Source organism: Euprymna scolopes, chromosome 44, assembly GCF_053919585.1.
Source record: "Euprymna scolopes isolate OS-2025 chromosome 44, ASM5391958v1, whole genome shotgun sequence".
Lineage (NCBI taxonomy): Eukaryota > Metazoa > Mollusca > Cephalopoda > Sepiida > Sepiolidae > Euprymna > Euprymna scolopes.
Window position 1 is genome coordinate 55947088 of NC_136525.1, and position 24287 is coordinate 55971374.

The 24287-nt window shown below is 44.2% G+C and overlaps 1 protein-coding gene and 1 non-coding gene across 2 annotated transcripts in view; both read left to right on the forward strand.

Annotated features, from left to right (window-relative positions):
* The window catches only part of LOC145268856 (uncharacterized), a 98241-nt gene that overhangs the window by 51774 nt on the left and 22180 nt on the right, over positions 1–24287 (forward strand). The window contains exons 12-13 of the mRNA XM_080124538.1: positions 618–825; positions 5230–5310. Coding sequence (XP_079980664.1) covers positions 618–825; positions 5230–5310 — 289 coding nt within the window. The remainder of the gene's footprint in view (positions 1–617; positions 826–5229; positions 5311–24287) is intronic.
* Positions 10817–11017, forward strand: LOC145268920 (U2 spliceosomal RNA). Its single transcript, XR_013864936.1, has one exon. It is a non-coding gene; the product is annotated as a U2 spliceosomal RNA (small nuclear RNA).

Here is a 24287-nt window from a genome sequence, read left to right on the forward strand (position 1 = left end):
CAAAGGTCAGAGGATAAGTTAGATGAAACGTAGTAAAACAATAACAACTACGCAGATGAGGATGACAGTCCGCAAATAAATAGACTTCGTAGCCTCGTAGGAGATGTCCTTTTCTCCTCTTTGCAACTTCTATCTCACAGAAGAGATGTTGCGAGTTTGTCTCTGATGTATCGTTATTTTCATGGAAAGTGTTCAACTGAGCTTCAATCTATGGTCCCCCCTCGCCAAACTTTCACAAGAAACACTCGTCTAGCTGTAAACACTATCAATAATTTCCCCCACTCTTTATCTGTGCCTAAACCTAAACGTAGATTCCATGAACAAAGCTTCTTTCTTAGAACTGCATGCCTGTGGACTTCCATTTTCCTACTTTCCGGCTGACTACAATATGGTTGTGTTCAAAAGTCTAAAGTAAATAAGTTCTTGATGAGCCGTTCCATATAAGTTATTAAATTTACCAAATTTTCATTACTAATGATTACTATATTGACCAATTTCTACTGTACACTCTTTTACCCTTATCCTTGAGTGGCCTCTGGGCCTTGATAATGTGGTGATGCTTTTGTAAAAAAAAAAAAAAAAAAAAATATTTAAAGTTTGTCATTGTTGTATTTCAGCCTTGCATGTTGCTGCCCTTTCTGGTCACGCCTCGACCGTAAAACTTTTGCTTGAGAACAAAGCTCAGATCGATGCTACAAACCTGATGAAGCACACGCCACTGCTGAGAGCTTGTGAAATGGGCCACACGGATGTTGTCCAGTGCTTAATTGACCTCGGGGCAAGAATTGACGTGCTTGACCAAGACGGACATTCATCATTACATTGGTAAGCGTAACCTTTCGTTTTTCTTTGCTTTCGAGATGCGTATATTGTTCTTCTCCTCACAGGCATGTTTCTTCTCGTATAAGAACTTAAAAGAACTAAACCATTTTAATAAAATTATGTTTATGTATGGGTATTATGGTATGTATGGGGGATACAAGTGCACTCAGTTCATCAGGACTAGATATTCTTTAAATATTTCAATTCGGATATGTTTATTTATAACTAGTGGGGGTACCTGGTGTTGCCCGGGTGTGTGTAGGTATAGTAAGGAACCGCAAGGGGGAGGGGATTAACAGATGCTAAAAAAAAAAAGTGGTATAGTAGCAGGGTTCCCCAGCGTTGCTTGGGTTGAGTAAGGAACCCCGGATGGGGCGGGGTTAAAAAAAATAAATTGGTAGTAGCGGGGCGGGGAGGTGAAACAACAGTAGGTAATTTGAGTGGAAAGAGAGAGAGAAAAAAAAAGTGGTAGTAGGCAGGCTTGAACCCGTAACGCGAAGGATTAAAAAAAAAAGTGATGTCTTTGCCGATGTCTCCATAGTCCGACTGAAAGTTCGGAACATTGAAATTAAGTGAAGGCAATCCAACGTTGACGATAACTTGCAAAAATGGCGACGCAATAAAAAAACGACCCCTCCTTGTAGAAAACTACCCAGTTGAGTGTGAAGGAATTAATGTTTTTGGCTAATTTTTCGATATTTGTCATCCGAAGGGGCGAGCTTTAAAACGATACCGATCTCGTGAGGATTTGTTGCCGCTGTCGAAAGTTTTTGCAAGACATACAAACATACACACACATTTTACCCTTTATATATATACTAGCAGGGCTACCCGGTGTTGCTCGGGACCGTATAAACAATGAAAAAACAAAAGCAGATATTGAACATATGTTTTATTCTTAGGGGAGAGGAATCTTTCATCTCAAGTTTTAGCGTTACAAACAAACATTTGTCTTTTATATATATAGATAATGACAGGTTTTTGGAGGGCCCCCCTTGAAGAAAACTGATCAGTTGAGCTACTTCTAGTGATCCGTTTGACGTGAAATTTCGATATTTGTCATCCGGGTGATGGGGCTTCAATATGATACCAAATTTGTCAAGTTTGGTTGTGTCTGTCAAAAGTTTTAGCGTTACATACAAACCTACATACACACAGATGTTTGGGATTTGGGGGGCCCCCCTTGAAGAAAACTGATCAGTTGACCCACTTCTAGTGGTCCGTTTGACGTGAAATTTCGATATTTGTCATCCGGGTGATGGGGCTTCAATATGATACCAAATTTGTCAACTCTGGTTGTGTCTGCCAAAAGTTTTAGCGTTACAAACAAACATACATACATACACACAGACGTTTGAGATTTATATATATAGATAGACTAGCAGGGGTCCCCGGCGTTGCCCGGGTGTTTGTAGGTGTGTGTGGTGTTAAATAAAAAAGAAACTAGGGCGGGGGGGGGGGGGTAGGATCGAACCGGAATCCTTGAGGCGAAGTTTGAAAATAAAATCAACCAGCCAGAATGAGTTAGTGAAAGATGTTTGAATTTATTTAAGTAAGAACCAAATTGACAGGTGCGCGCCCGGAAGTCGTGTCTGTCGAAAGTTTTTAGCAGACACACAAACATACACACATTTTCACTTTTATATATATATATAGATTAAACTTCTTTTTAAAGCAAATATTCTTTTTTTTTCTTACCATAAAAATAATTGTTGCTGAATATCCTTCAATTCAATAAAACAAATGAAAATGTATTTCTTTTAAACTAGCAGTCCGCCCGGTATTGCCCGGTCATAAATATTATATTTTGATTCATGCAGATTTCTTATTCATCATTATACAACCAATTCTGCATTAATTATTATCTATATATATAAAAGCGAAAATGTATGTATGTATGTTTGTGTGTATGTTTGGATGTCTGCTAAAAACTTTCGACAGACGCGACAAAAATTCACAAACTCGGTATCACATCGAAGCTCCATCCTTTGCTCGAAAAATATCGAAAAATTGGCCAAAAATGTTAACTTTTTCACCCTGAAATCGACAATTTTCGACAGGGGGGGGTGTCAACAAAAATGGTCCTCTCGTGACAATGACCGATTCTACGCATGTGTCAGATGACGTCATAACCTGATTTACTTTAAATAGTTGAAAAACCGAACAAATTTCGTGAACGTCGACTTAGCTCATTTGGTTAAGTCTTTGGTTCATTATCTAAACTTTTGGGTTCGAATCGTGGTGTGAGATGGTTTTTTTTTTTTTTTTTCGATTTTTAAAATTTTAATATCGAAACAGGCTTATTTAAGCCATTTTTCACGTGTTCGTTTTTCTGTTTTCATCATTCATTTGCCTTATGTTATTTTTTTTTGTGTTTTTTTCCCGCTTAGTGTTAACGTTGTTTTCTTTTTTTACTTCGCTTATAACAAACAAACCTACGTCGTCGTCACGCTCAACGACTTCTGGCCACGCTCCTGTCAATTTGGTTCTTAAATAAATTCAAACATCTTTCACTAACTCATTCTGGCTCACCGATTTTATTTTCAAACTTCGCCTCAGGGCTTCGGGTTCTTTTTTATTTAACACCACACACACCTCCAAACACCCGGGCATCGCCGGGTACCCCCCGCTAGTCCAATATACAGTAATGATTTAAAAAAATAATGATTCAAAAATACCATCCGCTAAATTCTAAACCAGAATGCTTATCTCTCCGGCCTTAGTTGTTATTTATCTCTTCAGCATTTTTACCATCCGAGCTACCAACGGATGGATGTTAAAGATTAAAAAGTAAGCGACTTTGAGCTGTGTATGTTTAGTTTTGCGCATGCTCAAAAGTAACAGCAAGAGTGATGTTTTATTCGACTTACCTTGCAGAGTTGCAACGATTTTGTTTTCAATTTTAACCCTTAGCAGCAATTTTTGCTGACAAAAAAAAAAAACTAAATCAAAAGTGTACTACAGGTCCAGATAGCTTATATATCAAATTTCAATTCTGTAGACTTAATATTCAGGGAACTTTCTGTAGACTTAATATTCAGGGAACAAGGTCACTCATATATATATATATATATATATAATTTAAAGGAGATTAGAATAATAGTCTAAAGAGCTAAGTGTATTTTAATGTAATAGTGAAATTACTAGTTTAATTAAAATACAGGAAATGCTCGTTGTAATTTAGATATATAATAAGCTCGATAGTTAAATGTCCTAGAGCTAATTCAATATTAAGTAATGTGATTTATAATTTAAATTTTTAAAATTTTTAAATTATAAATCACATTACTTAATATATATATATATATATATATATATATAGAGAGAGAGAGAGAGAGATAAATATTTTTATGTGCTAGAACATTTTCATCTCTAATTCTACACAATTATGCAGAATGTAGAAACTATGCATAAATAGAATTCAGCGTAATAGTTAGATGAAACGAATCATCTAATGAGAAAACATTAAAAATGAAGTATTAATTAACGCAAGCTCATTTTTCAAAGGAATATGCAAATTAGTTAACTTTCATATAGTCATTTGCATATCCAGAAGTTAGTGTTAATGTTATATACTGGTTGGCATGGCGGTGACGTCTATTTTATTAGCACCAAGCCTGTATTTTCACTATCCAAGATTTTTGAATATCTCGATAGATATAGAGATAGTTCGTTTGACATTGATGCATATATGTTTGTTGTAAGTCGTCTAGTGAATGGAATGACCGCTGTTCATTTATCAATGAATAACGAGACGCTTTGTTATAAAACAACTTTGTTTATTTAATAAACATTCATATACACATAATACGGCGGTGGAGGTGGTGGTGGAGATAGTGTACGTGGAGAGGGTGTGGTTGCGACCGTGACAGGCAGTTGAGCGTTGTCTGTCCTCCCCTTTCTGCTGTCACACTCTGACTGACTCTGACTCTTGTTTATCATTTCTTTTTATGAATTTTCCCGTTAACCAATTTACGTCATCGACCCACATTCTGACCCTGTCGATGTTTGCTTTTGGTCTTACTTGCGGCCGAATTACGTCATCTTATTCCGGGCTTTCATTTTTGTCGGTCAGGGTTTAAGTTCATCCGAACTTTGCTCCATTCAACGGTCTGACCCATAAACCGACTTGCGTCATAGGACCAGGTCATCCAATTCCAGGTTGCATTTTTGATGGCCCGGATTTCCAGTTTATTCGCACCTCTCCTCTCTCTATTACATTAATAATTTTTAAAAAGAAAAAGTAGGCTTTTAATATCAATGTCAGAGCGAGAAAAAAAATCTCAACTTTATAGATTGTTTTAATCAATGGAATGACATAATTTGATTTTGGAACAATTCATTTTTAAAATGATTAAAGTCTGAATTTTATTACCTGCAAGTGACTTTATGCTTTCATATTTTCAGGGCTGCTCTTGGAGGTCATGCCAACATTTGCCAGATTCTAATACGCTATGGCATTGAGCCTAACAGTCAAGATCGTTCTGGGTGAGTCCATTTCACTATGACTCTACGGGTTTTACTAATTACGGATGATAAATTAAGTCACGACAAATGACTTTTGCTAATTTTCTATTTTAGTGATAGTTAAGCACGTCATTCAGACAACCTGGGATTTTTTTATGTCAAGAGCAACAAGAAGCAGCCGATTTTTATTTAAACATAAACTACAATAGGCGAGTGGAAAGAAAGCTAACAAAAAATCTGAAAGGATGAAGTAGTGATATTCAAATTTTGCATACATCACTTTTTATGTCAAGGATGATGAAAGAATCTTCTTAAAAAATAAACAAGTTTTCTTTCTTTTTCAGACTGACATGTTGAGATTTGTGAAATAAATAATTTGTTGATATATTTATTTTTCATTGTCATTTTTTGGGGGTAAATATTTACAATTTAAAGAAAACAAAAAACAACACAAAAAAACAAACAAAAAAAACATTTAGGATTTCAAAAAAGTAGATTTTTTTTCTCTTTAAACTTTTATTTTAAACATTTTTTTTTTTCTTTAAACATTTTCTTCTTGAAACATTTTTTAAAACATTTTTTTCTCTTGAAATATTTTTAAGCATTTTTAAAAAAACTTTTTGTTAAATTTTCATTTTTTTTTAAACATTTAATTTTAAACATTTTTTTTTTTTCTTAAAAGATTTTTTCTTGAAAAATTTAATTATTTTATGTTTGATTCATATTTTTGAAAAAATATTTTTCTACTAAGTCTGGAAAAAAAAAACCTGTTTATTTTTTTTCAAAGATGTTTACTGACCCCCCCCAAAAAACAATATTTGTGCCTTAATTTGTCGTACATAATCAGCCACTGATTTTGTCATGAAAAAATATATATGAGTATTCAAATCATTTGTATTCTTCAGACTACTATTCTCATCTTGAGTTTTTTTACAACATTTTGGTCCATGTAACCTCTGAATCAGGAATCTTTCTGTCAAACTGTGGAATCTGTATAGAATTTTGAACGAAACCTTTTATTTAATCTACGGAAATAGCATGCTCTGATACCATCAGCCATGTCTGCGGAGAAGTCTTAAGTAATTGGCAATTGTATTTTACCAAGTACTTTATCTGCTATACCACGGGTCTTTGCAAGTGACATAGTGAATAAAAGTATTTGGTAACATTCAGTTGTGAGTTACATTCTTCTGGAGGTTGAATGTTCAATCAAAATACAATTGTAAGTGACTTTGAACTTCTACCCAGTCATGGCTGACATGTGGATTAATTAAAGAGCTCCATTTGAAATTTTCATGCCCCTCCCCCCTCCCTGCCCCCGAAGTTTGAATAGCTACACCTGAAGAAAGTCGGAGGTTACATCAGCTGAAATGTTGTGAGAATAACGCTCAAGCTGAGAACAGAATAATATGAATTTTCTACATTTATTTATTTATTTACGGACTGTTATCCTCATCTTCATTGTTGTTATTTCATGACGTTTCGCCCAACCTATTCCTCTGACCATCGTCAGGTTGTTAACCTCGATGGGATAGGAATGCCGTCTCTTAACTGCATCCTCAGTAATTACTGCCTTCTGTAGTTGTCTTATATTATATATTGTTATAGCAATAATTGCTGAGGATACAGTTGAGAGACTTGTCATTCCTATCCTGAAGAAGGCCAGAGGAATAGTTGGCCAAAGTCCGCAAATAGACATACAAATTACTCACATCAAAGGATTCCAATAATAAACTAATGAATCCTTTACTGAGATTGTCGGACTGACTTCCTCATCTTGGTTGTTGTAGTCACAACGTTTCGGCCATTTTGCCCTCCAGCCTTCATCAGGTGTTTTGTATCGAACTGGAGAACTGTTTGTTAGGAGTCTCGAACCCAACCCTTTATTATTATTACGGGGGTACCGTGTTCGGACTCCAGCTAGGCTCTGGGACATAGTTCGATACAAAACATATGATGAAGGTCGGAGGGCAAAACGGCCGAAACGTTGTGACTACAACAACCAAGATGAGGAAGTCAGTCCGACAATCTCAGTAAATGAAAACAGCTCATCTCAAAAATACAGACAATTACTAATGAATCCTTTATTTAGTGTTTTTATTATAGTGGGCGACGCCGGCTAACCCTGCTATATTTTACCAAGTACTTTATCTGCTACACCATCGGTCCTTGCAAGTGACGTAGTGGATAAAGTATTTGGTAAAATTCAGTTGTGAGTTACTCTTCTGGGGTTTAAAGGTTCAATCCTCAGTGCAGGTAATGATCAAAAATTCAATTGTTCATTATTTACTTCTACCCAATCATGGCTGACGGAATGAGAGTATGCTAGCCGTGGATTAAATAAATGGTTCTGTTTGAAATTCTAAAATTCAACAGAAAGATTCCTGAGTTCAACACTATTACACCTGAAGATCAAAGGTTGCATTGACTGAAACGTGAAAATAAACTCAAAATGAGAACAGTAGTCCAAAAGATTAAAAAAAATCAATCCTCATTTAAAAAATTGAGAAACAAATTAATTTGAATCTAATGAAAAAATTTAATATTTAAGTTGAATAAATATTAAATTAATTTGAATCTAATGAAAAATTTGATATTTAAGTTGAATAAATATTAAATTAATTTGAATCTAATGAAAAAATTTAATATTTAAGTTGAATGAATATTAAATTAATTTGAATCTAATGAAAACTTTGGTATTTAAGTTGAATAAATATTAAATTAATTTGAATCTAATGAAAAAATTTAATATTTAAGTTGAATGAATATTAAATTAATTTGAATCTAATGAAAAATTTGATATTTAAGTTGAATAAATATTAAATTAATTTTAATCTAATGAAAAATTTGATATTTAAGTTGAATGAATATTAAATTAATTTGAATCTAATAAAAAATTTGATATTTAAGTTGAATAAATATTAAATTAATTTTAATCTAATGAAAAATTTGATATTTAAGTTGAATAAATATTAAATTAATTTGAATCTAATGAAAACTTTGGTATTTAAGTTGAATAAATATTAAATTAATTTGAATCTAATGAAAAATTTGATATTTAAGTTGAATAAATATTAAATTAATTTGAATCTAATGAAAAATTTGGTATTTAAGTTGAATAAATATTAAATTAATTTGATTCTAATAAAAAAATTTGATATTTAAGTTGAATAAATATTAAATTAATTTGATTCTAATGAAAAATTTGGTATTTAAGTTGAATAAATATTAAATTAATTTGAATCTAATGAAAAATTTGATATTTAAGTTGAATAAATACAGACTGTTTACATAAAATGGTGGAAGTTGCTGAACGAAAGTTATGTGATTTTTTTTTTCACAAACAAATTTTTTCAATTAAAAGTATATTATTTCTGTCATTGCAAAGATAATTTAGTGAAAAATTAATTGAAAAAGTAAAACAATTTTGTTTTTAATTACTTGTATTGATCAGAATATTGTTCTCATCTTGAGTATTATTTGTGCAACGTTTCGGTCGGGTTGGCCTTCGACCGTCATCAGGCATGTTGGTTGTTTGGAAAAGAAAAGAGGAAAGTTACTGACTGCGTAGATATTTCCGTATTCTAGAGTTAATCTTTATTTTATGGTTATTGTTTTGAATTTATGAAAAAAAAAAAAAATTGGTTGACAAAGGGGAGGTAACTCTAATAAAGATCATCAGAAGATTATCTCCCTTCCATCATACGGTCCTGTATATGACCTTAAACTATATCCGATGGTGAGGCCCCACCTTGCGGGCCTTGGGGAGTGTGGAGTCACCCTTTAATTGCCATTGCTCCCAAGTCCACTCTGACCCGGAGTGCCTTTTAGGGTCCCAACTATGTGTTAAATAGAATCTGACTTAAAAAAAAATATACTCCATTAAAAATCGTTCCTCAAAATAACTAGATTCGGCATTAAATAACCTGAAAAAGGTTGATATGCCGTAAAATAATAACAACCAACCAACCCTTCCATCATTGAAATTTTAAGAATGTACAATGTTTGTTTTAGGCTCCCAAATGCTACTAATCTCTAGGCTTGGTCTGCTTAGTAATTTTTTTTTTTCACACTCCTTTATTGTTTTGAATTTAGGGGGAAAAAAAAAAAAAATTGGTTGCAAAGGGGAGGTAACTCTAATAAAGATCAACAGGAGATTATCTCCCTTCCATCATTGAAATTTTAAGAGTGCACAATGTTTGTTTTTTCAACAATTAGAGGCTCCCAAATGCTACTAATATCTAGGCTTGGTCTGCTTAGTAATTTTTTTTTTCACACTCCTTGAGTCACGTCATCTTCCACCCTTTGTTAATTATTTTGACATCATTTCACAAAGGAAGTGTTGTTTCTTTTTCTTTCCATATGTGATCAGCTAGTCCCGACTTTTTGACCTTTCCCCGTGTCATGGCTTTACACGGTATTCTTCTAGCTTTACTTTTACTAAAATATTGAGAACTTTAATATTCTTTTTGTTGTTACAAAGAAAAAAAAACTATAAATAATTATCGGGTAATTTTTACACAACTTTATTAAAATTAAATGCTTTTTTTTTTTTTTTTTTGCATTCAAACGTTAACCAATTTTTAAAAAAATGTTTTCCTGAATGACATTGCTGTGACTTCATTGGCTTAGTATTTTAGCGCCTTTCAACGTTTTACGCAAACTGCCTGGAAAATTCCGACGGACTTATTCTGCATGAGTGCAATTAATTTAAATTAGTTCAAAAATATTAAATTCATGTGATTCTAATAAAAAATTTATTTGGTTCTAAATTAATTTGTTAATTTGATATTAATAAAGAATTTAATTAACTCTTTATCACCTGGTTGAACTAATTTGTTAAGTCATAAATAAATGAATATAACGGCATAATTAAAGTGGGTTTTTATTCAAACATGCCTTTTATGTATTAGTTCTGCCTGCTTCCCACCTGACTACAACTTGGATGTGTTCAAGTCCAATGTTAACAAATTCCTAATGAACCGCCCCCTTAAGTAAACACTTCATCAAATCTCCACACTAACGTAATGTACTTGCAATAACCCTTATCCCTAAGTGGCTTCTGGGCCTTGATAAGTGGTGACCACTGTGTAATAAAAAAAAAAAAATTAGTTCAATATCTGGTTAGATGCCAGACACCTCCAGATTGCAAGTGTCCATTATTTACATTCAGTAAGTTGCCATCTGTCTCAGAGAGTGGAGGATTTTGTTTGTTGTCATAAACACTTTTTCAAACACTATGGATAATAATCAAGGTAGGTTAATTAAATGCAAAAATTCTCAGTGATAGTTTAACTGTTGAACTTCATAATTTTTTTAAGTTTGAAGAAAAACATAGTATCATGACCCTTTAAACTAACGGTCATAAAATTAACTTTTTTTTTTTAATTAAAATCAAATTAACCCTTTATGACCGGAATTATGATGTACAAGATTGAAAAAAAATATTTTGTTTACTTTAGTTTAAAGAGTTAAACTAAAATAAACAAAATATATATTTTTTTAATCATCTACATCATAATTCAATATACATTTCTTGGCCTTTTGGTCAAGATCAAAGTGTAGTATCTGTTCTCTCAGTTACTAAACTTGACCCACCACCGGGCTTTCGGGCTAGGTTAAGGTGTTTTTTCGTACTAACCTTTGTTAGTTAGGACCGACCCCCTCCTTTGGGGAGTCAGGACCTAGAGGACCGACTCCACATTTGTGGGAGCTTGGACCCGGAAACCGATCCCCTCTTTTGGGAGACTGGAATCTCGGGACCAACACCACTATCGCTGGTAGTTGAGACCTTTTTTCATTTGTTGTTTTTGCATGTTGTTTTTTCTTCGTTTCGGTCTCACTTCTCGAGACTGGGATGGTCTAATTTCTCAACACTTAATTGCCTGAGCAGCACTCTGACCTGCTAGGCCCAAACTTTGTCTATCTTCGCTGCTCTCCCAGTGGATCGAGCAGACAGGGTTCTCTTTCTCGCTTCCGTTGGGGTAAGTTAGTGGGTAGGGTGACGTGGGGTAGGGCGGGTGCTTCGTTTCTGCTCCCCTCTGTGGGCAGGGATGCCTATCCCCTCTCTCTCTTAATTGCGACGCGGCACTCTGACCCGCTAGCACCCACTGCGTCTTTCTTCTCTGCTCTCCCCCCTCGCGGGGGGATCTGAGCTGCTAACCCGACATCCCCGTGAGGGGAAGTCAAAAACTCTAATTTCTTCAAAGTCCGCTCCTCCCCCTCCTCCCCCTCCATTCCCCTGGGTTTTCTTTTCCCCCACTACACTTTGGTCCGCGCCAGCGGCCAGTGCAACCGCCACGATGCCAGGCAGGAGGGGTACGTCACCCCAAATGCGCAGCATCTCAACTGCGAACGACTCCCTATGTGAGGGAGCTGATGCATCTCCCGGCGAGACGGCGCCAGGAAACAAGGTAGGGCCCCGGCGCGCGGCGACCTTGGAAGAAAGCGGGAGGGTAGGGCCGCAGCCCGCGGCGACCCCCCGAAAAGCACCTGCAACCGCTCCCCACGAGGGCAACCCAGCGGAAAAAGCTGCCGCTAAGTCAATAGCTGGGGAAAGTGCAGAACCCAGCCAACCAGCTGCACCCCAGGACGGCAGAACCAAGGGAGGAAGACCGGGGAACCCATCCCCCGCTCCCCCAAAGGGCGACTCCCCAACAGAAAAGGAGGAGAACAGCACCGCGGACCAAACCGAGGCGCTGGATGAAGACGTAATAGCCTCCATCTGCTCACTATTCGGCGGGGAAGACAGTGATTGGCCCCCCAACACTCCCCAAGAGGACCAAATACGGAAAAGGGGTGACTCTCCGGCCAGTGGTAACAAAAGCAAGCTGGAAGGAGAGACACCCTTGACAGTACCCACCAAGGCTCCAGCTGGGAACACGGCACCAGAAGGGGAGACACCTCCATCCCCCAAGGGGACAGCCACCCAGCAAAGGAAGAAAATAAGAAAGGGGAGCGGCCCGGAGAGCAAACCAAGCCAGGACAAAACATCGCCAAAAACACAATGGCCTACTTTGCCTGGTAACGGGCCAGTTCCGAAACCAAAAAGGCCCATAACAGGGGAGAGCCCCACAACATCAGCTACGCCCCCCAACCCGAGTCCAGCTGACACCCACCAGGATGGAGGACCGGCATGGGGCCCCAAAGAGCAGCAAGGGAAGTTGACGCCCGAAGACTACAGAGCACTCTTCGACTCCACTTACAAGGAGTATACCCAGGGGAACAACATCCAACCCCTCCCGGGTCAAGTGGAAGTTCTGGAGAAAAGAGTGCTCTCGCTGATAACTTCAGACACCAAGACAAGGGGTCTGACGGGCGTCAACAAGGACACCATGATGAACGTGTTGCTGGAGCAGAACATTCCCGCTAACTACATCTGTAGAAGGAGTTACGCACAGTGGGATGTTCTGCTCCCCACCTCCGAAGACGCAGTCAGGCTGTCCAGGACCTGCCATCAGAGCAGGAACATAAAGCTCCAACCCATCTATATGAACAAGAGGAGAGCAAATGTTTCTGCTCTAAACGTCCCCTGCTATATGGAGGCCAAACAACTGGGGGCTATCCTAAGCCAGTATGGAGACGTAGAGGAAGTCACCCCGGTCCGCGGATTAAGAAACATCATGACCGGGGACTACAAAGTACAGATGGTCCTGGACAAGGCTGGATTCTACGCCATCCCAGCCACACTCAAGTTCGGAGAGTGGACACTCTCCCTTATAGTGGAAGGGAGGAGGCCCCATTGCTGGCTGTGCACACAACAAGGGCATATGGCGAAGGACTGTCCGAAGAGGAATGGAGGGAAGAAGCCCACAAAAGCGGCGGGAACAAGCGTGACAACAAATCAAGCCGCTGCTCCCGCGCCGGCCGCAAATCCTCCAGAGGCACCGACAGGCTGGGTGACAGTCGTAAAGAAAGGCAAGACCAACAAACAGCCATTCTTACAGACAGTCACCCAAGACCAAGAACAACCGAAGAGCGAGACGGAGAAGATGGACACACAGACACCCTCCTCCTCAAACAAGAGGAAACTACCAGAATCTGAGGAGGAGGCCGCGTCAGAGGCAGAGGAAGAGACAACAACAGTCTCTATGGCCCTGAGCGCAACAGAGATCAGGAGGGCCAGGAGGAGGAAAAGCCGCAAGACACGCGCAAACCCTCCTACCCCCACTGAGACTGAGAAAGACTCCCTCGCAACAACAACACAGGATGAGCCCCCTGTGATCCCAACACCCCAGCAACCCGAACAACCTTCCCCCTCTCCTATAAAGGCCCCAAGAAACTCTTCCCGCCCCTCATCCCGTGACAGGAGCCAAAAAGAAGAAAACGAGCAGGCTACCCCCTCCCCAAGCACTCAGCCTCCCCATCAACCAAAAGAGGTCCCCTCCCCCACTCCCAAAGTCCGCACTGAACGGACCAAAAAGCTCCCCTTCCTGCCAGGAAGCAGGATTTGTGAAACAGACCCTCTCCAACCGGCTCCAGACCTTAAAGGACAACAGAAGGTCCGGTACAATAAACTCAAAAACTTTGAAAAAGTCGGTGGAGACCTAGTAACAGACCCCACTAAATTCAAGGACGCTCCCTTGTTGACCACTTTCGTTAGGGTCGACAAGGACGCTAGGACTGGAGGAATGTGGGCAATGATTAAGGCAGCGAAGAATGCGATCCCAGGCCAGCAGCTGGTGGATAGGGACCATCCTTCGCTGACCAACATTTTCTTTAAATGTGAGGGTAGAATCCCCATGTATGTACACCCATCGCTATACAGGGCACTCAAACTAACCTTCCCCCTGGACGTGGGGGGCGTGGCCAAGGATGGATCACCTTCATCAGATTTACTTACCGGCAGCCTTGGCCAGGCCTGCCATGTCCTCACTGCCCAGGATTTCAGACCCGTCTGTGACAGTGCTTGAGGTAAGTGATCATGTCTTTGAACTTGGCTACATTGAATGTGAGGGGCATCAGGTGTCGAAGCAAGGCCTCGCGCGTTGTGAGAGACTTGGTGTCCCTCAAGGTAGATATTGCCGCTATCCAGGAGACCCACTTTGTTTGTGACGCGGATTGTCAGGTGCTGGTAAACGATTACGATGTCTACTCAGCATATGGCAATACCTATAGTCGTGGAATCTCCTTGCTAGTGAGTCGCACCCTGTCAGCGTCGGTGAATGTTGTTCACGCAGGCGAGGACGGGCGGGCGCTTGTTGATGTTGCTGTTAATTGTAGTGTTTTTCGGATTGTTGCTGTTTATGCTCCCAATGCTGCTGTAGAGAGGGCAACCTTTTTTCGACGGTTGGAGGGCTTCTTAGTGGATCCGGAACGGTTAGTTTTAATGGGGGATTGGAATGCAATCCTTGATCCCAAAATAGATAAGGTCGGGGGGACTAGCGGGTCGGCGTGGTGTGACAGCAGTCTGTCTGACCTGATGGCCTCGTGCGATCTCGTCGACAGATTTCGTCTGGATCATCCTGGGCGGGAGATGTGGACGTGGCATCCTGTAGTGCCTTCCCATCCAAGCACTTACTTGGATCGGATGTTAGTTAGAAGAGGCGATGTAGACTTCCTATCTTGCCCCACGTTCCACTTGCTAGGACACTCGGACCATAAACTTGTTATGGCCCATTTGAGCTTAAGTGCTAGGCCTAAACTGGCCGGATACTGGAAGTTCAACAGCACCTTGTTGGAGCTGGAGGACTACCGGTTGAAGGTCACTGAGCTAATTCAGCGGGCTTTAGTGGGGGCGGTTACAGGGAGTAAGTGGTGGGTTAGTCTCAAGGCCAAAATTAGGCGCTTCTCTGTCCAGTATAGCCAACGCCTCGCGATAGATAAGGCTAAGGCAAAGAAGCGTTTAGAGGATAAGCTGACCCGGGCGGTGGAGGGGGGAGACCCCCTAGAGTTAGCACTAGCTAAACAAGATCTCAACCGCTTGGCTAGCGAGCGGTATGAAGGTCAAGTAGTTAGGGCTAGGTTAAAGAAAGTTTCTAACGAGGCTGTGAATGTTGACGCTGTTGAGCGTAAGGCTGCTTTAAGGCGTGGTTCGGATGGGTACATTCGTAAAGTACATAACCTGGAAGGACACCCCTTAGTATCGACTCGGGAGATCTGCGAGGGGTTTCGGGAGCATCTATCGGTGCGCTTCACCCAACTACCCGGACTCAGGGTTGATGAGTTTGGCAGCTATTTGGCTGACTCGCCCCGCCTCACGGCGGCTCGGGCGGCTAGCTGTGATGGTCTTATTACTGAACATGAGGTCATTACTGCGTTGAAGCAGGTCGGCTATAACAAATCCCCGGGGCTTGATGGTCTACCCTACGAGTTTTACTTGAGGCTGTCGCCCATGTTGGTCCCTATTCTGAAGGATATGTTCAACCATTGGTTTGCCCAGGGTTCCATCCCTGGACAGGTGACCAAAGGTGTGATCACATTGCTGAGGAAAGGTCAACGGCATGGTGGGAGGGAAAACTTTGATGATTTTAGGCCCTTGACTCTGCTAAACACAGAGTTAAAGATTTTGGCAAAGATTCTTGCGAATCGCTTGCAGGTTGTCATCACTGACTTGATCGAACCGGACCAGACTTATGCTGTGAAGGGGAGATCGATTCAAGACAATTTGCACTTGATACGCTCGATCATAGAGGGGACAGAAGACGACGCCGAAGCCGCGCTGATCAGTTTGGATCAGTCCAAGGCATTCGATAGGGTCGACCATCGGTTCCTAGGATCTGTGCTAGAGGCCGCCGGATTTAATCCGGACTTCCGCAAGTGGATCTTTGTTCTGTATGACAGGCCGACGGTAGCGGTGCAGATCAACGGTAAGCTGTCGGAGTCATTCGCTGTCTCTCGGTCGGTGCGACAGGGTTGTCCGCTGTCGCCTCTGTTGTATGTCCTGGCGTTGGAACCCCTCCTTCGCAAGTTAAGGGACGAGGCGGCTACACCAGTCCTGCGCGGAATAGCTCTCCCTGGAGGCACACGAGCCAGGGTTTCCGCGTTCGCCGATGACGTCACCGTGTTCGTGTCTTGCCTCACGGACGTTCAAGCGGTGGTCGAGGCGCTCGCTCGATACGAAGAAGTAACAGGGGCCATCTTCAACCGTAGCAAGTCTGTTGGCCTGCGGTTGGGGGCCTGGACCGGGGTAAACTCGCTTCCAGGTATTTTCAGCTGGACCGATGGACCGGTCCGCATTCTCGGTGTCTGGTTTGGACCGGGACTTCAGCTGGAAAAGAATTGGTCGGAAGTACAGTCTAAGGTCAAATCGTCAGTAAAGACTTGGATTGGAAGGAAATTGTCCTTGAAGGGTCGGGCGGAGGCGTGTGCTACATACGTCTTTCCGCTCATCCTTTACCGTTTGTCTGTACTTCCTCTCCCTGCAGAACGACTAACCCGCTTACAAGGGCGCCTCGATTCACTTTTGTGGAACGAGGGTAAGCATTATGTCTGCAGGGAGGTCTGTGTTCAAAATCCGAGCGAGGGAGGCCTGGGTCAGCCCAGTCTCTTGTGTCATAGAAACGCCGAGAGATTGGCTTTCCTGGGTCGTTCGCTTGAAGGAGACGCTCCTTGGGTCCCTGTGGTTGAGAACTCGTTTCCCAACCTCAAACCCAACCCTTCGGTAGAAGGTCGTCGTAGACCGAAGGGGGAGTCCAAGTTCTTCTCCGAATGCCGAACCGCTCTTAGAGCTTTGCCGGGGACCAATGTCCTCGATCAGCCAAGGAAGAAACTGTATCGGGATTTAGTGGAGGGGACCGCGAAGGATCCACTTTGTAGGCGGATGGGATGGTCGATGGAGGTTGTCCGTTCTCAATGGCGTTGGGCGCCGGGACGGGAGATTCTGAATAACTCGGAATTCTCCCTGACTTGGCGACTGGTCCGAAATGCGCTGCCCCTCTTCGACATACTTTTCCGGTATAAAGAACATACCAGCCGCTTCTGTCCGTGCTGTGACGAACGCGAGCCCGAAACAATCGAGCACGCATTTTTTAGTTGCAGCCGGATACAGCCCCTATTAAGGTACGTCGAGGGGGTAACAGCTCGCATCGATGCCGAGTGTCTGCTCGATCTCGACGTAGGAACTTTTGTGTACAACATGGAGCCGCCGTTCCCCAGGGAGGAAAGTTTGGTTTTCCTGGCGATCCTAGCAGTAGCGAGCATGACCATTTGGATCGCGCGCCTCAAGTTGGTCCACGAAGGGACATCTGTTCCTGATCGGGATCTGATCGTTTACTTTAAACATTTGCTTAAAGTGAAGATCAGATGCGATTGGAAGAGGTTGCCTAGAGTGGAATTTGACAAGAGGTGGGTGCACAGCACTAGTTTGTGCATCCGTCGAGGAGCCAAGTTTCAATACGTGTTCCCTCCTTAGGCATGGCATGGGCGGTGCTGGGTCCTACGGAACCCATCCCGCCTAGGTTAGCATTATAAGTTCAGTAAAGTAACTCTTGACTGGTGGTACAAATGAGATCCTGTTCCTGATTTTATTTTTTGGTATTAGAGAACCTCTGAGTCTGCCCAACCCCCCCTGCTCCTCATCTTTATTTTCTGATGCCCCCGATCATCCCCCTACTCAGAGGTCACCTTCCTACCCCCTCCATCCGTTGCTTTATTTTCTCCCACCTCCATTAAGGCGACTTCCCCAAACCCCATTAGGGATGCTCTGCTTGTTTTCGGTTCCCCGGAAAACAGTGGGGGATCTAGCCACATAGAATAGTACAGGGGGGGTCTTACTAACAACACATTAGTAGATTTTCCTTATTTTTGAAATGAACATTTTCATTAGTTTTTTCCCACTCCACGAACATTTTATGCCAATTAATTCAAGAACTCTTTCTAATGAAATCGAACTTTATTTTCTCACACATACACACACACACACAAAAAAAAAAAAAAAAAAAAAAAAAAAAATGCACACACAACATACAGAAATGAATATACAAATTGTACATAGTTAAATTTTACATTGAACGCTGGGGTTATTAGTTAGATTAGGATCCACAGAGTGATTGAGGTATTTTGGTAAATGTTGCCAGTCAAGAGTAAGACTTCAAAGTCTCATCTGTTACGTAGTCAAAAAGACCCTGTACCCTCCCCCTCCCAATTTCTTGTAGGGCCTTGTGCCTAATTTTGTTGAATTGAATTTTTTGTACGTTTTTTATGTTCAATTTTTTCTTTCTCAATAAAATATATAAACAAGATCAAAGTGTAGTATCTGTTCTCTCAGTTACTAAACTTGACCCACCACCGGGCTTTCGGGCTAGGTTAAGGTGTTTTTTCGTACTAACCTTTGTTAGTTAGGACCGACCCCCTCCTTTGGGGAGTCAGGACCTAGAGGACCGACTCCACATTTGTGGGAGCTTGGACCCGGAAACCGATCCCCTCTTTTGGGAGACTGGAATCTCGGGACCAACACCACTATCGCTGGTAGTTGAGACCTTTTTTCATTTGTTGTTTTTGCATGTTGTTTTTTCTTCGTTTCGGTCTCACTTCTCGAGACTGGGATGGTCTAATTTCTCAACACTTAATTGCCTGAGCAGCACTCTGACCTGCTAGGCCCAAACTTTGTCTATCTTCGCTGCTCTCCCAGTGGATCGAGCAGACAGGGTTCTCTTTCTCGCTTCCGTTGGGGTAAGTTAGTGGGTAGGGTGACGTGGGGTAGGGCGGGTGCTTCGTTTCTGCTCCCCTCTGTGGGCAGGGATGCCTATCCCCTCTCTCTCTTAATTGCGACGCGGCACTCTGACCCGCTAGCACCCACTGCGTCTTTCTTCTCTGCTCTCCCCCCTCGCGGGGGGATCTGAGCTGCTAACCCGACATCCCCGTGAGGGGAAGTCAAAAACTCTAATTTCTTCAAAGTCCGCTCCTCCCCCTCCTCCCCCTCCATTCCCCTGGGTTTTCTTTTCCCCCACTACACTTTGGTCCGCGCCAGCGGCCAGTGCAACCGCCACGATGCCAGGCAGGAGGGGTACGTCACCCCAAATGCGCAGCATCTCAACTGCGAACGACTCCCTATGTGAGGGAGCTGATGCATCTCCCGGCGAGACGGCGCCAGGAAACAAGGTAGGGCCCCGGCGCGCGGCGACCTTGGAAGAAAGCGGGAGGGTAGGGCCGCAGCCCGCGGCGACCCCCCGAAAAGCACCTGCAACCGCTCCCCACGAGGGCAACCCAGCGGAAAAAGCTGCCGCTAAGTCAATAGCTGGGGAAAGTGCAGAACCCAGCCAACCAGCTGCACCCCAGGACGGCAGAACCAAGGGAGGAAGACCGGGGAACCCATCCCCCGCTCCCCCAAAGGGCGACTCCCCAACAGAAAAGGAGGAGAACAGCACCGCGGACCAAACCGAGGCGCTGGATGAAGACGTAATAGCCTCCATCTGCTCACTATTCGGCGGGGAAGACAGTGATTGGCCCCCCAACACTCCCCAAGAGGACCAAATACGGAAAAGGGGTGACTCTCCGGCCAGTGGTAACAAAAGCAAGCTGGAAGGAGAGACACCCTTGACAGTACCCACCAAGGCTCCAGCTGGGAACACGGCACCAGAAGGGGAGACACCTCCATCCCCCAAGGGGACAGCCACCCAACAAAGGAAGAAAATAAGAAAGGGGAGCGGCCCGGAGAGCAAACCAAGCCAGGACAAAACAACGCCAAAAACACAATGGCCTACTTTGCCTGGTAACGGGCCAGTTCCGAAACCAAAAAGGCCCATAACAGGGGAGAGCCCCACAACATCAGCTACGCCCCCCAACCCGAGTCCAGCTGACACCCACCAGGATGGAGGACCGGCATGGGGCCCCAAAGAGCAGCAAGGGAAGTTGACGCCCGAAGACTACAGAGCACTCTTCGACTCCACTTACAAGGAGTATACCCAGGGGAACAACATCCAACCCCTCCCGGGTCAAGTGGAAGTTCTGGAGAAAAGAGTGCTCTCGCTGATAACTTCAGACACCAAGACAAGGGGTCTGACGGGCGTCAACAAGGACACCATGATGAACGTGTTGCTGGAGCAGAACATTCCCGCCAACTACATCTGTAGAAGGAGTTACGCACAGTGGGATGTTCTGCTCCCCACCTCCGAAGACGCAGTCAGGCTGTCCAGGACCTGCCATCAGAGCAGGAACATAAAGCTCCAACCCATCTATATGAACAAGAGGAGAGCAAATGTTTCTGCTCTAAACGTCCCCTGCTATATGGAGGCCAAACAACTGGGGGCTATCCTAAGCCAGTATGGGGACGTAGAGGAAGTCACCCCGGTCCGCGGATTAAGAAACATCATGACCGGGGACTACAAAGTACAGATGGTCCTGGACAAGGCTGGATTCTACGCCATCCCAGCCACACTCAAGTTCGGAGAGTGGACACTCTCCCTTATAGTGGAAGGGAGGAGGCCCCATTGCTGGCTGTGCACACAACAAGGGCATATGGCGAAGGACTGTCCGAAGAGGAATGGAGGAAAGAAGCCCACAAAAGCGGCGGGAACAAGCGTGACAACAAATCAAGCCGCTGCTCCCGCGCCGGCCGCAAATCCTCCAGAGGCACCGACAGGCTGGGTGACAGTCGTAAAGAAAGGCAAGACCAACAAACAGCCATTCTTGCAGACAGTCACCCAAGACCAAGAACAACCGAAGAGCGAGACGGAGAAGATGGACACACAGACACCCTCCTCCTCAAACAAGAGGAAACTACCAGAATCTGAGGAGGAGGCCGCGTCAGAGGCAGAGGAAGAGACAACAACAGTCTCTATGGCCCTGAGCGCAACAGAGATCAGGAGGGCCAGGAGGAGGAAAAGCCGCAAGACACGCGCAAACCCTCCTACCCCCACTGAGACTGAGAAGGACTCCCTCGCAACAACAACACAGGATGAGCCCCCTGTGATCCCAACACCCCAGCAACCCGAACAACCTTCCCCCTCTCCTATAAAGGCCCCAAGAAACTCTTCCCGCCCCTCATCCCGTGACAGGAGCCAAAAAGAAGAAAACGAGCAGGCTACCCCCTCCCCAAGCGCTCAGCCTCCCCATCAACCAAAAGAGGTCCCCTCCCCCACTCCCAAAGTACGCACTGAACGGACCAAAAAGCTCCCCTTCCTGCCAGGAAGCAGGATTTGTGAAACAGACCCTCTCCAACCGGCTCCGGACCTTAAAGGACAACAGAAGGTCCGGTACAATAAACTCAAAAACTTTGAAAAAGTCGGTGGAGACCTAGTAACAGACCCCACTAAATTCAAGGACGCTCCCTTGTTGACCACTTTCGTTAGGGTCGACAAGGACGCTAGGACTGGAGGAATGTGGGCAATGATTAAGGCAGCGAAGAATGCGATCCCAGGCCAGCAGCTGGTGGATAGGGACCATCCTTCGCTGACCAACATTTTCTTTAAATGTGAGGGTAGAATCCCCATGTATGTACACCCATCGCTATACAGGGCACTCAAACTAACCTTCCCCCTGGACGTGGGGGGCGTGGCCAAGGATGGATCACCTTCATCGGATTTACTTACCGGCAGCCTTGGCCAGGCCTGCCATGTCCTCACTGCCCAGGATTTCAGACCCGTCTGTGACAGTGCTTGAGGTAAGTGATCATGTCTTTGAACTTGGCTACATTGAATGTGAGGGGCATCAGGTGTCGAAGCAAGGCCTTGCGCGTTGTGAGAGACTTGGTGTCCCTCAAGGTAGATATTGCCGCTATCCAGGAGACCCACTTTGTTTGTGACGCGGATTGTCAGGTGTTGGTAAACGATTACGATGTCTACTCAGCATATGGCAATACCTATAGTCGTGGAATCTCCTTGCTAGTGAGTCGCACCCTGTCAGCGTCGGTGAATGTTGTTCACGCAGGCGAGGACGGGCGGGCGCTTGTTGTTGATGTTGCTGTTAATTGTAGTGTTTTTCGGATTGTTGCTGTTTATGCTCCCAATGCTGCTGTAGAGAGGGCAACCTTTTTTCGACGGTTGGAGGGCTTCTTAGTGGATCCGGAACGGTTAGTTTTAATGGGGGATTGGAATGCAATCCTTGATCCCAAAATAGATAAGGTCGGGGGGACTAGCGGGTCGGCGTGGTGTGACAGCAGTCTGTCTGACCTGATGGCCTCGTGCGATCTCGTCGACAGATTTCGTCTGGATCATCCTGGGCGGGAGATGTGGACGTGGCATCCTGTAGTGCCTTCCCATCCAAGCACTTACTTGGATCGGATGTTAGTTAGAAGAGGCGATGTAGACTTCCTATCTTGCCCCACGTTCCACTTGCTAGGACACTCGGACCATAAACTTGTTATGGCCCGTTTGAGCTTAAGTGCTAGGCCTAAACTGGCCGGATACTGGAAGTTCAACAGCACCTTGTTGGAGCTGGAGGACTACCGGTTGAAGGTCACTGAGCTAATTCAGCGGGCTTTAGTGGGGGCGGTTACAGGGAGTAAGTGGTGGGTTAGTCTCAAGGCCAAAATTAGGCGCTTCTCTGTCCAGTATAGCCAACGCCTCGCGATAGATAAGGCTAAGGCAAAGAAGCGTTTAGAGGATAAGCTGACCCGGGCGGTGGAGGGGGGAGACCCCCTAGAGTTAGCACTAGCTAAACAAGATCTCAACCGCTTGGCTAGTGAGCGGTATGAAGGTCAAGTAGTTAGGGCTAGGTTAAAGAAAGTTTCTAACGAGGCTGTGAATGTTGACGCTGTTGAGCGTAAGGCTGCTTTAAGGCGCGGTTCGGATGGGTACATTCGTAAAGTACATAACCTGGAAGGACACCCCTTAGTATCGACTCGGGAGATCTGCGAGGGGTTTCGGGAGCATCTATCGGTGCGCTTCACCCAACTACCCGGACTCAGGGTTGATGAGTTTGGCAGCTATTTGGCTGACTCGCCCCGCCTCACGGCGGCTCGGGCGGCTAGCTGTGATGGTCTTATTACTGAACATGAGGTCATTACTGCGTTGAAGCAGGTCGGCTATAACAAATCCCCGGGGCTTGATGGTCTACCCTACGAGTTTTACTTGAGGCTGTCGCCCATGTTGGTCCCTATTCTGAAGGATATGTTCAACCATTGGTTTGCCCAGGGTTCCATCCCTGGACAGGTGACCAAAGGTGTGATCACATTGCTGAGGAAAGGTCAACGGCATGGTGGGAGGGAAAACTTTGATGATTTTAGGCCCTTGACTCTGCTAAACACAGAGTTAAAGATTTTGGCAAAGATTCTTGCGAATCGCTTGCAGGTTGTCATCACTGACTTGATCGAACCGGACCAGACTTATGCTGTGAAGGGGAGATCGATTCAAGACAATTTGCACTTGATACGCTCGATCATAGAGGGGACAGAAGACGACGCCGAAGCCGCGCTGATCAGTTTGGATCAGTCCAAGGCATTCGATAGGGTCGACCATCGGTTCCTAGGATCTGTGCTAGAGGCCGCCGGATTTAATCCGGACTTCCGCAAGTGGATCTTTGTTCTGTATGACAGGCCGACGGTAGCGGTGCAGATCAACGGTAAGCTGTCGGAGTCATTCGCTGTCTCTCGGTCGGTGCGACAGGGTTGTCCGCTGTCGCCTCTGTTGTATGTCCTGGCGTTGGAACCCCTCCTTCGCAAGTTAAGGGACGAGGCGGCTACACCAGTCCTGCGCGGAATAGCTCTCCCTGGAGGCACACGAGCCAGGGTTTCCGCGTTCGCCGATGACGTCACCGTGTTCGTGTCTTGCCTCACGGACGTTCAAGCGGTGGTCGAGGCGCTCGCTCGATACGAAGAAGTAACAGGGGCCATCTTCAACCGTAGCAAGTCTGTTGGCCTGCGGTTGGGGGCCTGGACCGGGGTAAACTCGCTTCCAGGTATTTTCAGCTGGACCGATGGACCGGTCCGCATTCTCGGTGTCTGGTTTGGACCGGGACTTCAGCTGGAAAAGAATTGGTCGGAAGTACAGTCTAAGGTCAAATCGTCAGTAAAGACTTGGATTGGAAGGAAATTGTCCTTGAAGGGTCGGGCGGAGGCGTGTGCTACATACGTCTTTCCGCTCATCCTTTACCGTTTGTCTGTACTTCCTCTCCCTGCAGAA